Source organism: Streptopelia decaocto (assembly GCF_964273445.1).
Source record: "Streptopelia decaocto genome assembly, chromosome: 7".
Taxonomy (NCBI): domain Eukaryota; kingdom Metazoa; phylum Chordata; class Aves; order Columbiformes; family Columbidae; genus Streptopelia; species Streptopelia decaocto.
Window position 1 is genome coordinate 38,126,406 of NC_138661.1, and position 13,003 is coordinate 38,139,408.

A 13,003-nucleotide genomic window follows, 5' to 3' on the forward strand; every position below is an offset into this window, starting at 1 on the left:
CGCACAAGCCCTCTTCTGATCCAAGTCATAGTTCTGTTGTTACAAAACAGAAATGTGTAAAGTTACACTTTATAAGGATTTGATTTGTTCAGTTCATTGCTGGCTAGGCATATCAACTACTACAACAAATGCTTCACAATTTAGAAAAGGATGATGGCTGTGAAGCTCTTAAGATTTCTGTGTAGAAAATGCTGAGTGCTTTCAAAGCAAAGCTGAAGCGTTCATTCATACAGGGCTTGCAGGATTGGACTTTGGACTCAAGAGTTTCTCAGGATCTTTTTCATTCTCACCCATAACAGGAAAATAAAATGCAAAGCATTCCCTGAATTCACATCATGGACTGAAAGTCATCCATTTGTCACAGACTTTCTACTAGAGAAATACATTTGGGGAACAGTCACTGCAATACTATTACAGTTTTGTGTGCAAATTTAAAGAGACTGGTATGCCAAATTGCAAACATTTAGGACTGCTGGCTCATGGGAAATCCTGTAGTGTTATGCATTTGAATTGTTCTTCTCTGATTGCATCACTAGGCAGTGACTTGTTGGCAGCATTTGAAACCCTTGCAAAAAGCATGCTTTTATGCCTCTCTAATCCTGCTACTGCACAAGGACAAGAATGCTTCCTAAACTTAAGCAAATATTTCCCGCTGTGTTTCAAAATGTGTATAGTAACCCCAGTGCATATGTTAGTTTTAAAAATCCATGATTGTGAAGAGAACATCTTGATTTGTACAGTCTCCATGTACAGTCAGTGCCTAATAGCTGGGGCTCATCACCTGGAGCCCAAATGCTTTCCACAGCCTCTCTGCAAAAGAGAGAGCTGCAGCTTCTTTCTTTGCTTATAAAAACCCACAGTGGCTTATTAAAACTTGTAAGAGCTAGGTTCTGTACACAGGTTATTTCAGCTGTTACTTTTGAGGCCAGAGGAAAAAAACCCTTGCCAGTGGCAACATGCATTTTCCTTACATTACTGGTAGTTCTGAGGGGAGTGGGACCTGGGCAATGTGAGCATCTCCTGTTGGTTCGTTTGAGCAAGAGAATTGTTCTCATTCAAAAAAATTCCATTCTGTTTAAAGAGGTGGCCTGAAGACCATGAAAAGTGTGTATTTTCCCAGGGTTTTTTTCTGCTTTGGGATTAGTGAATCAATTCTTACCCTGATCTTTATTTCCTGGTGACTGTGACTAGTATGTTAATTCCGGTTATACTTTTGATAAATTTCAGCAAGTTCATAACATTCTATCACACCAATAAATTGAATCTTTTCCATTTTAAAAGTAGCTGTCATTTCTGCCCACTGCATGATTTATATTTCATCTTACAAAAAAGTTGCTCATAAGACATAAAATTTTTTGACAGTTAAAGAAAAAGAATTATAATGCCATTCATTAGTTCACTGCACAAAGACCAAAAATCCTCCTCCTTGCTGTCTGTTGTCTGCCAAAGGCTTTGTTTGCTAGTAGAATTTGTTCTAGGCTGTAATTTTGTGTGTCTTGTGCAATTTTTTAATTATCTTTCCAGCCTTCCTGATCTCCTTATGCATTATATCTTCTCAGACAAGTCACCCTTCTCTTTCTCTTCCCTCTGCTCTGTTACCAGAAGACAATTCCTACTCGTATTGCCTCTGTTCGGCTTCATCAAATACTTGTATTTGTGCAACCTTTTAATATCAACATCTGATATTAGCTGGTGATTCCAGCTCCTAATTCTTTGACACTGAGTGAATTACACCACTGTTGAGTAAATGCTGCTTGACTTGGCAGCCCTTTCTTTCCCTTTGCCACTTCAGGACAAGCACTGGGAGATTTCTCTGGATCATAACATGTACCTGCTGGTTGAGCTTTTCAATTTCAGAATAAAAAAGCAGCTTATCCTCAACGTAACATAGTGACAACTGTATACCAGAAGGTGTCACTTCTGTAGTGTTAACTATGTATGTGGGTTTCATACTGTGATGCGCATGTCCTGAGGAAGGCAACGCAGAATGGAGAATATGACGTAATAGAAGTTGGCATTGGACGTGGCTTCTCTTTCCTTCCTTGTTTTTTGATGATAGCGGGTTTTGGAATCTTAATTGTTTCTGGTCTTTAATCATAAAACCAAAATGTGCAGCAGTCTTTTAGTATCAAAATCTGTAATGTTTTGGGGAAGAAGAAAAAAAGAGGCATATTATCTTCCCTTCTACAGTACAAATAGACCCTCTTCCATGTTCTTCTCCCACCTCGTAGTGTGGGGTTTTGATCACAGGAATAAAGTACTGTCTGTTTAAACATTCTTTTTTCCTCTTTCTGAGAAGAGAGAACCATTTTCATGTGCAGATGAGCAACCCTTTATAATGTTTAATCACCTTTTCCAGAAATCGTGTTATCTCCTTTTTTGTTTAAACTTGCTTACAGAACAATGAGGGTGGTGAGATTGTCCTTTGTTTGCCATTTCTCCAGGAAAGCCTTTGGACCAAATTTGCGCTAAACCATAAAGAAATGTTGTATTTTAGAGACAGTTACATTGGTACAGGTGTCATGAAAATCAGTGTCTCTGCTGATGGGCATGGTTGTGTGTTCTGTGACAGCAGCTCCCTGGCACTGGCCAGAGAGTTGGTAGCTCCAGGCTAATCCACTGCGTGGCTTTCTCATGGAGGAAGCTGGGATGATGGTGGGGGTAAGACGTAAGTTTTCTCACTCGTGGGACTATTTACTTCATTTTGATTCAAATCCTTCTGAAGAATCAAAGTGGTGGTGGGCGTTTCTCATCGTTCGGTAATAGGAGACTGCTAATGAGTTGGCATTTGCTGGTGCTCTGCCTGCAGGAAGGCAACCGCCTCCATGCAGGAGGGACAGCTCTGGTTTATGCAGCATTCAGTCAGTTTCTGTAAACATTATCTCTGCTGCACATTGGCTCTAGAATCTGCAGGGGCTGCCTGAGGTTTCCACTTCAGGGGAAGTTTGAAGGGTATTTAAAAGGTAGAATGTGAGATATACAGGTCTTTTTTAGCCTATGTTATCCAGTTATAATTTCCTTCAAAGCAGATTCCTTTAGTTCTTTTTCCTATCCAGCCTGAAAAATATGTTAACACTTGTGTTCTTATTAAAAAAAAGTTTTAAAAAGCTATTTCAGAAAAGACTTCAAAATTTTCTTTATTGATTTTTTTTTTCTCATTTCTTTATTTGTTTTTATCAATGTATAGTCACACACTCTGTCCTGTCAGTCTCCCTTTCCCAGCACTCCTACCACAAGGCGTGCCTTGCAAAGGACTTTGTCAGATGAGAGTATTTACAGTGGTCAGAGGGATCACTTCTTCGCCTCACGGGCCTCGCTCTTGGACCAAGCAATGCCAAATGATGTCCTGTTCACCAGCACATACCCTTCTCTCCCAAAGTCGCTGCCATTACGGAGACCGTCATATACTTTGGGAATGAAATCACTACATGGTAAGTGTATTTCAGGTTTTTCTACTTTCAAAGGAATCCTTTGTTAATCACGTTATGGGAAAATGTTTGTTATAGCGATTAGTACTTCCATCTTGATTTTGCTAAAATGAAGAGAGTCAAGTCACATGCCTGAAAATATAAAATAGGATGGAAATTGGTTTTTTTCCTCACTTCAGTGGGTATAAGGCTGCATGAGGTAAGTGCAGTTACCTTTCGCCTTTTTTTCCAATGAGCAAATAATACATGCCTGGCTATACACCAGTGACAACTGCAGGTGTCAGTTCTATTAGTGTGGGATTCTGGGAACAAAATACTTTTAGGAAAGTAATGATATAAAAGTGGATAAATACCAGTGGACATTTGGATGTACAACTACACCAGATACAGTTTTTATTGCACAAACTTTTTACATTCACTCTGTTACCCTATTCATTTTGCCAGAGTTGAGTTAATTATTTTAGTCACACATCAACAGCTAACAGGAAAAAGTCGTTGGTAACCTGCTGTCAAGAAAGTGCTCAGCTTTCCCCGTTATTTTACTGAGAAGTCTCAGAAGGATTATCTGATAGGTTGTGTGTTGCTGCATGTGAATGTCTCAGTGGGTGAGAAAGGGAATTTTCACAGGTTCCCGCTGTACCTCGTAACTACATGTCTACTAAATGTGTTTTCCAGAAATAGAGTTAGATCTCACAGTGTAGGATTCTGCAGTGTTTTCTGAAGAACTATGTCTGCTCTGATTTATTCATGGTTTTTTAGTGTGTTTCAAGAGGAAAAGCCAAAGCTATCAATAGGTTGAACTCACTGTAGCGAGCCCTAAGCACAGTCTGTATTTAGATACACAGGATACATTTGACAGTGAAGGCTGCTGAAGAAATCTATTTTAAATTCTTTTCATCTGTCTGTGATCACCAGGCATCAGTTTTCAGTGTTGAACCTGACATTTTCATGAGCTGTTGTTTCTGTATAACGTGTTTCTTGTGTAAGAGTTAGGAAACTGAGCTCTCTTCACTTCTGCTTTTTATATGCACTAAAATAACTTTGCAGACTTGATTGTGCTTGTAACTGGCTGGTGGATTTGGCTTCTGAGGGCTTGGGGTCAGAAGATTAATGGTGCCATCTGAGTAGAAGTGGAAAGCAGCACTTGGTCTCTTTTCATTTAGATGTCTGTATTTTCCAAAAGGAAAACCACAAAACCTCCTTTTGCTGTCACGTTCTATTCCACACCAAACTGATTAGTCCTCCTAGTGCACAAGCTTTATACGTGTGTCAACAAACAAGATTTTCCATTTTCTATAAAAGGTAGACCTGCCTGATAAAAGAACCAGTGACACAAATTGTCTCCCGCCACACTTGCCTTTGCTGAGAGAAGGATTAAGTAGAGCTGGATATTTAATACCACAAGTATTTGGCTTCCAGCTATTCAAAATTCTTTAAGTTCAAAGATCTGAATAACAAAGAACCACTATTCCAGAGCACCTTTATTTGTTTTGAGGAGCGAAAACAATGAGCTAAAAATATTCTTATTTACTCATCTGTCTTATTTAACGATCCAACTCACACTTTTAAAACAGGTAATTTTTCAAATGGTTATGTTTTTTCTCCTAATTCTGTGTGTCTTTTCACTAATTATAAATGTTTTCATGTTAAGAACTTCCCAAATAACTGCCCTCTCCTGGAGAGATAATGCAGGAGTCCTCAGTGTTAATATAGAGCTGAACTTATGTTTATAAAAAGTAAACACACACAGAGACAAAAAAAATTCAAGATTTTTGAGCAGATAAGTGAGTGCAGTGTAGCTTTTCTCATCATTGCTTCCCATGCAGCAATATTATTTATCTGAAGAGACATTTGTCTTCCAGTGGGCTTGTGTCCTGCCCACCAGGCTGTCTTTCTGTTTGCTCTGGTCCAAATGGATTCTTCACTATACCCTTCTTCTCTGCAGCATCCTCCCAGGTGCCCAGTCCATCTTCTCACCCCTACGTCTCTGGAGCTTCTAAATGCACCTACAAATATTTCACAACTTTCTTTATGCCGTGCCAGAGAACACAAGGAAGCAGGTTGTTGCTGCTTCTGAGCTTACGCATGTGCTGACTGACCAGGCATTGCACATTTTTTTTATTATCCAGACAGTAAACTGGAATAAAGTAGATAATTGTTGGTTTACAATTTGATCTTTCCTTAATTAGTGGCAATAATTCAACTGTTTCACTTTCCTAGGCACCAGTTTGTACAAAAATTACAGGGACTTCATCTCTTTCTTACAAGCTTGCCAATTTTTTTTTCCATAGCGGGCCATGTATTATACCAGCTTACAGGTGGGCGTGGGTATTTTTCAGTAAAGATCAAGAGGTTTCACTAAACTGTTCAGAGATGGCAAATGCTTTGTAAGTCATTTGAAGGGCTTTCTTGTTCTGATTCATCTTGGTAGACCTAAGTCTGCTCTCATTGGTTTACAAAATTGTAAAGAGGAGAAAAAAAACCCAGAACGCCCAGTTTTGTGTTTTTACGGGAGCAAATAGGTATCAGGGACCATAGAAGCCCCAGTGAGCTGCAGAGCCCTCCAGAGTATCTTCAGCTTGTGCAGAAACAGGAATTGTTGGGTAGAAGAGTGCTGCCCCCAGCCCCAGCGCTGGGAGGAGGCAGAGATTGGCTTTGAAAGTGCTAAACTGTGAAGATTCAGGCAGGTTAGAAAAGAGCTGAATGTCCTGGTGAGAAGCACTGTCTCAGAAAACAGGCTTGTAACATGCTCTATTTGGTCAACTACAGTTGATCAAACTGGTTCCAAAAGTGCTATCCCAGAAAAAATTTAAAATGGCGTTTGTGTTAGTATTAAGAAAGGAATTGTGGGGTTTTCTTTTATGGAGTTTATAATTTGTTCTGCTGTGCTCTAGGAGAGTTTTCTGCCTCAGACAGCTCCCTCACGGATATCCAGGAGCAAAGACGGCAGCCTATGCCAGACCCTGGTCTTATGCCATTGCCTGATTCTGCCTCTGATCTGGACTGGTCAAACTTGGTAGATGCTGCCAAAGCTTTTGAAGGTAAGTTTTCAGAATATAACACTTAGAAAGTTAGTCTTTGTGCATGCTTTATTAGGGCGTGGGTTGTTGTTTTGGTGTGGGTTTTTTCCCACTTGTTCTTTTGTTGCTGTTACTGTTTCTACTTAGTCTGAAGCTAAAGCTAATTTAAAATAGCAATTCAAGTCTTAACAGCCTAAAACTTTGTATGTAATTCTCAGAGACCATTTCTTCCTACTGGAATCCCTCTGTGCTACAGTTTGGCCAAATTTCTGTGAAACTGGCTACTTTTCATTTCATGTAGAACAGGTGCAGACATCACAGCTAGGGTGGAAAAGACATCTGGCACAGAAATGGAAAAGTAAAGTCAAATAGCAGGGGAAAAGCATATGAGCACACTAATGATTGCTTGCTCAGTGCACCAGCAAGAAGTTTCTGTAGCGCAGCTGAAGTGCACTGCCAAGGTAATTTGGGAAATATGCCTTGTTGATTTAGGCTTTTTCATTGCCATTCTTCCCCTTGTGTTCTCTGAATGCATGGATGTGCACGTGTCATTTCATACTATGGCACTTTCCATCTCCTTGAAACTTAGAAAACTGAAGAGAACTGTAAGCTGCCTAGATGTATTTGAATTTAAAATGCCCAAATTTGAATTTAAAATTCCCTTCAGCCCAAAGGGAGTTTACCTCACAGTTACTGTAATACAATGGAAAAGTCTTCTAGGTGCATTAAACAGAAGTGCTCTTTCCTAATCTCTGCGTAAATGGTGTCCCACCTTCCTGAAAGTGTTTTCACTGATCCCGAATCTTTTAGACATTATTCTGCATGGTTGGAGAAGGTTGTGAAGGAACTTGCTTTCTGGGCTCTTCTGTGGTAGCAGCCAAATGCTTCCATAAGATGGCACGTGTCTGAGCTGATGTTCAAGACGTACATGTGTGCCCTGCTCTGTTGCTCTAGGAGTTGTAGGATCAGAATGTCTCACGTTTCTGCTGTGCAGCATTGGGAAAGAGTGTTCAGAGTGAGCCTTAGTCCCTAAGAGGAGGTGAATTTGTAGTTACGTTTTTTTCACCACCATATAGAGGTGAAACCCAGGTTTTAATGCATTTCACTGTGATCAGCAGTTTCTGTTTAGAAGATCCCCCTTTTTGTTTAGATTTGACTGTCCTCGTTAACCTGAATACCTCACTTTTCTAGCCCCCAAACTCACTTGTGTTTCTCTTCAGCAGTGTGAACAAAGGTCAGTGTGGTGGAGGTAACAAACTGACACCTCAGATGAAGCAAAACTGGGGTGATGTGTTGGCTGACACCTTCATCTCACTGCTGTAAAAATATATTCAGATTTGGCTTGGAGGGGGAACAGCTGTCTGATGTGGATATAATCGCGGTCTCTAGTCTCTGCCAGGTGCTAGTTGGGATTGACAAGTACCAGGCAGCCTCAATTCTGATTTGTGATTCTGGACGCCTCTCTTCTACAGCATTGGTTGGTGTCTTCAGCACATGCCCTTGAAGTTACAAGTAGTGATATCTGCAACTAGCTGAAGCAAAAGCTACCCGGATCCCTGAGCTACACCAACCTTCAGTATTTTCCCTCAAAGGAAAAAGAGAGGAGCAGGAAAAATTGAATCAAATACCAAGGCACATTAATTTTAGCATTGTTGAAAGCACAGAATTAAAATTTGCCAAGGAGGAAAATATATTATTCTATTTCCAGTGAAAGACCAGCAGATGTTGAGGGAGAGAGATGTTAATATATTAATCTAAAAAGTATTTCTGTTACTGTTTGTGCAAGGAAACTCCAGAGGTAGGGACAGTCAGTAGTTCAGTCACAACCACACGTCATAGTGATTTAGAGTTGTGTTTAAAAGATCTGAGCAGTTACAGGACAAAAAAAAAAGTATAGACACAAGGGAGGAAAGAGGCTTCACATTTCAATCTAAGAACATTTTCTAAAGCATAAGGAAAAAAGTCTGGGTTCTGAAAAATTACATTGGTCATTTTACTTTCCACATGTAAATTGTGCACAGTGAGCTTTTCTTTCCTCAAGATAAAGGGATCCTTTATGGAGTTGCTGAGTTACTGGGCAGTGTCATGCAGTTTTACCCCGGAAGTTCTGCACAGTTTTTGTTGTTCCTGCTTGGCTTCTTGCCTCTCTTGGAACTGGCCTTGGGTGGACTCTGTGAGTGTTGCTGGGGTCTCTCTGCTTTGCACTCTCCAGCATCTCCCTCTTAGAGAGCTGCTTAGCCCGAGGGTGATGTATGACCTGTGTGAGCATGCAGGGCTGTGCCAGAGCTATTATCATACTTGCTTGTTGAATCCAATCCAGTGGAGAACCTGGTGCAAACATTTGCAATGCCAGTTTGCCTCCATCAAGTGGATATTGGTATGTCATATCATCACCTTACCTTGCTTGAGATAGGCTTAGATTGCTTTGAGGTCTTGTCAGGTAGCTGTTGTGTGATACAGGATAAAATAATCATCACTGCTGCCACTGTTTTTCTCTGTGTTTGCCTTCTCAGTTCAGCGAGCTTCATTCTTTGCTGCTGCTGACGAAAATCACAGACCTGTGAGCGCTGCCTCCAGTAGTGATCAGGCTGAGGACCAGATTACTGCACAGATAAAGCCTTATACAGGGTAAGTAAATGCACCAGATATGCAGGCTTCCTCAGCTAAAAACCAAGGAAAAAAGTAGGAACGCCATCACCAGGCTTCACAGAAAAACTCTTCACAAGGTCGTGAAGATGGTGGTGGGAAGTGAAAACAGAAGAATCATAAGTACAGTTTAACTTTTTTGCTGGTTCTTTCTTGTCTGAGATGGTCATGAACGTGTCCAAAGCAATGGTAATTCGAGGCACGTATGATGTGTAGAAGTAGAGTGATGTAGAGAAGTCAAGTGATGGGATAGCCCTACTTAATGAACACACAAAATTTAATTCTTTATTAATGCGCTGCATGTGTTCCATGTACTCTTTGTTCGGTTCTTTTTGTTCCATTTTGTGAATTCTTAGTGTACCCAAGTGCATACCTACGTAAAGCCACTTGGTATAGACAAGGCTTTTAGCTACCCTGTGGGAACACAGTAAACCATAACAACACCTATTTTTGTTCCCTGCTTTCAACAGTAAAGAATCTCCTCCAACTCTCGCCTCTAAAGTGGACCAACTGGAAGGTTTGCTGAAGATGTTGCAAGAGGATTTAAGGAAGGTAAACGTTTAATCTACAGAAAATCCGTAAGACATATATTTAGTGCTGATGGGTGATGCTAGTAACTGTGTAATCCTGCTTTGCCGTTCCTCAGCCTGTGACAGTCTCATCCTTGTATGAGAAAAAGATATTTCTTTGCTACTTTTCTCAGACCATACTTCTAATTATGCAAGGCTAAGGTGAAGTTTCTAAATCTGTAGGCATCTGATTCCTCTGCTTAAATTATGAGGGTGATTCAGGGTACCTCCACTCTGAATTCAGGTGGCACTGCAAAAGTCTTGAAGTTAGTCCATGTAACTATATCCTGCTGATGTTGAAAAGTTGGTAGTATTACCTAAACATATAATTTCTTCTGTGGAAGCTTTCTGTATTCTGTTATTGCTTCCTTAGTCTAAGAAGGATCTGCTATGGTCAAATGACAAGTCTCTTCGCTGGGGAGGTATTCGCAGAAATATTTCCTATCCCTTATTGTACATACATGTTGTGCATACAGAACAGGGCATGCCCAGCTTTATTCCACCACTTGTGGAGCCAGCTTCTGTATTAGTACTTAATATAGAGAAATCCTGCTCATTAAATGTCACATTTGTCCATTAGGTACAAAACCATGTGTTACTGCACATAGAATCCTTACAAAGATGAGACTCGTCCTTTCTTAAGAGTCTTGCTGGTGTATATAGATAGGAATCATCACTTAAAATTTCCACTAAGATCTGTATTTTTCCTCACGCCTAAGGAAAAAGAGGACAAGGCCAATCTCCAGGCTGAAGTGCAACATTTACGGGAAGACAACTTGAGGTTACAGGAGGAATCCCAGAATGCAACCGAGAAACTGAAGAAATTCACCGAATGGGTTTTCAACACAATTGATATGAACTGAGAACAGTGTACGGGGAAGGAAACTATCTGTTATGAATATTATTACTGGGGACTTAAGCTTTAATGCCACCTTAACCATGACATGTGAAAGTATAGTCAGAGCACTTCCCTGTCTTTCATCTTCCGATAGCCCTTTTTTGCATCTCTGCGTGCACTCAGAACAATTGCAGATCAACAATCAATGTCTGCCTTTTGTAGAAAAATTAAAGTAAATAATTTTAAAAAGGTAAAATAAAAGTTTAACTGCTAAAATGTGAATGTCTATTTTTTGCACATTGTCTCTTTATCTGTTATGTACAAAAATTATTTGGAGGCTAGATCGGGCTTGCTGTTCCATCTGCCTCTGTTTCCACTAACTCTTTTCTCTCTGTTTCAGGTAATCTGCTTTTCCTTGCAGCTTTGGCAAATATTATGACATCTAGAAAATTAGAAAGAAATGTTTATTTTACTGCTCTTCTTACATTGTTTTCTGAAGTATGCCACAGACAAAGGGATGTAATGCAATGTTTTAGGTGTCTCCTTAGCAATTTGCGCTTGGTTGCTAGTGCTGCCTTCCCATACATTACAGAGAGCGCGTGGCCATAGTGTATGGTACAGAACAACCAGCATCGTAACGTTTGGAGAGCGACTAGAGACGTGAGCCATGGGCAAAGCGTATTATCACACATCCATTGCATTGGCATTTCTGACAGCCTTTGTTTCCTGTGGAAACAATGGCTGCAAAGTAGCTTTATGAACAGCAAAACTGGCTGTGCTGCCGTTCATACCGCACCGGGCAGGCAGATTGATCCCGAGCACGGCTGCTGTAGCACTGGGCAGTCCCCTTCCCTTCCAGGGGAAGCTGTCACTTGCATGTGTGCTGAAGACTTAGGCTGAAGTTGTAAAGAGGTTTAGGATTTTTTTTGCCCTGAACTGTTTCCATGAAAATCAACGTAAACCATTTCCATGCATTTGCCCTCCTATTCCATTTCTCTGGACTTCTCAAATCACAACACATTTGAGAAATGTTTATTCAACTTGCGTTTTATTAAATTAGAGGTCTTCTAAATCTTTGACTATAGTAGACAGAGGAATATGTAAAGGTGAATTAGAGAAGTGTATTTTTCGAAGTACTGGGATAGGGTTGGAGCTCTGAAATCCCCAATCCCCAGTGAAACTGTCTAGCATGAGATTTCCCAAACCACCTCATGCCAGGAAAGTTTCTTTCTTGTTCTTTGAAGGAGCAGTTAACTTGCCACAACATGTTACCTCTCCAGAAAATACCTTTTAGGTGTCAGAACACGATTTTTAAGCGCCGCAGTCTGCACAGGCATTGAACTGTGCAGTCTGCTGGGAAACCTTTTCTACTCCATTCTGAGGATACAGTCAATACCTTAATAACTATTGCCTTGCATAAAAATGCAGTCTGGGGGTTAATTTCAAGAGCATCCACTCCTTCCCCTTTACCACATGCTCAAATAGACAGATTAAAATCATCAGGCATAGTCTTGTCAAAGAAACTTCCACGCTCTTTTTCAGCTCCCTTTTTCATGCTCTTTAATCTTGCTCCACACAAGTACACACTACACTTCAACCTCAAACTTCATTTGTGATGCTAATCCCCATGGAGTTCTTCTCTAATGTTTTGTCATGGAAATGGATCTCTTTGGAACTATTTCTGGAGTGCTTTTGTAAAGGTTTAGAATGTCTTGGGTTTTTTAATGACTTGTATGAAGGAGATTTATATAATGCCTGATATTATTTGTAAATGGGAAATATTGCTAACATCTCTGAGCATCCTGAAGTCTTGCTTTTATTCTCTTTTATTTTTAAGTTTGGTTTTTATTTTATTTCAAAAAAATATTTTGGGACTTGGGGCAGACTATTTATTAGAGTTTTGCAACAGAGTTCTTGTATGATGCCACTGAAGGCTACTTGTAAAATTCTGACAATAAAACTCATTTTAAAGGCTCTTCTAAACCATTTTTTTCTGATTTTGTTGGGTTTGTTGTTTAAGACTTTTCAGCGTGCATTTCTTCCTGCTTTCTTATTGTACGGCTTTTCTCAGTGCTTAGCAATAGAAGAGTTTTGTTCTCCATCATACTTCCATGTTTTTATCCTTTGAAGGCCATTACTTGGTATGTACACATGCACTTCATCCCTTGATTTTTTTTTTTTTTTACTTGTATTACTGCAAAAATATTTTTTCTTCCCCTATTTACAAGGTTTTTCTACCTTTAACAGTGACTCTGGGCTTCACCAGGCTGATATGGAAAACGAGGAGCAGTGGGTTTTTGTCATTTATCAGAGTTTTAGAACTTGGAAAAATTGAAGCTGATTTAGGTCAAAACCAGACTTGTCTGGCACATTTGCCCAAGGGCAAACACAGCTTTCAGCATCCCAGAGCCCAGCCTGTGAGTGCACAACATGACGTGTTAGGTTTGTTTTGCAGATCTCCTCCTTTGACTTGGAAGATGACCTTGAACACGTTTCGAACAG

At 40.1% G+C, this 13,003-nt stretch overlaps 1 protein-coding gene across 7 annotated transcripts in view; it reads left to right on the forward strand.

The window, feature by feature from the left end:
• Positions 1–12,484, forward strand: part of SIPA1L1 (signal induced proliferation associated 1 like 1) — a 221,629-nt gene extending 209,145 nt beyond the window's left edge. For 6 of the 7 annotated variants that reach the window (XM_082058409.1, XM_082058408.1, XM_082058412.1 and 3 more), the window contains 5 exons: positions 3,188–3,431; positions 6,323–6,469; positions 8,962–9,076; positions 9,565–9,646; positions 10,383–12,484. In XM_082058409.1, coding sequence (XP_081914535.1) covers positions 3,188–3,431; positions 6,323–6,469; positions 8,962–9,076; positions 9,565–9,646; positions 10,383–10,526 — 732 coding nt within the window. In that variant the 3' untranslated portion in view covers positions 10,527–12,484. The remainder of the gene's footprint in view (positions 1–3,187; positions 3,432–6,322; positions 6,470–8,961; positions 9,077–9,564; positions 9,647–10,382) is intronic. The other variant, XM_082058414.1, reaches the window with a different exon arrangement.
• Positions 12,485–13,003: the final 519 nt, after the last annotated feature.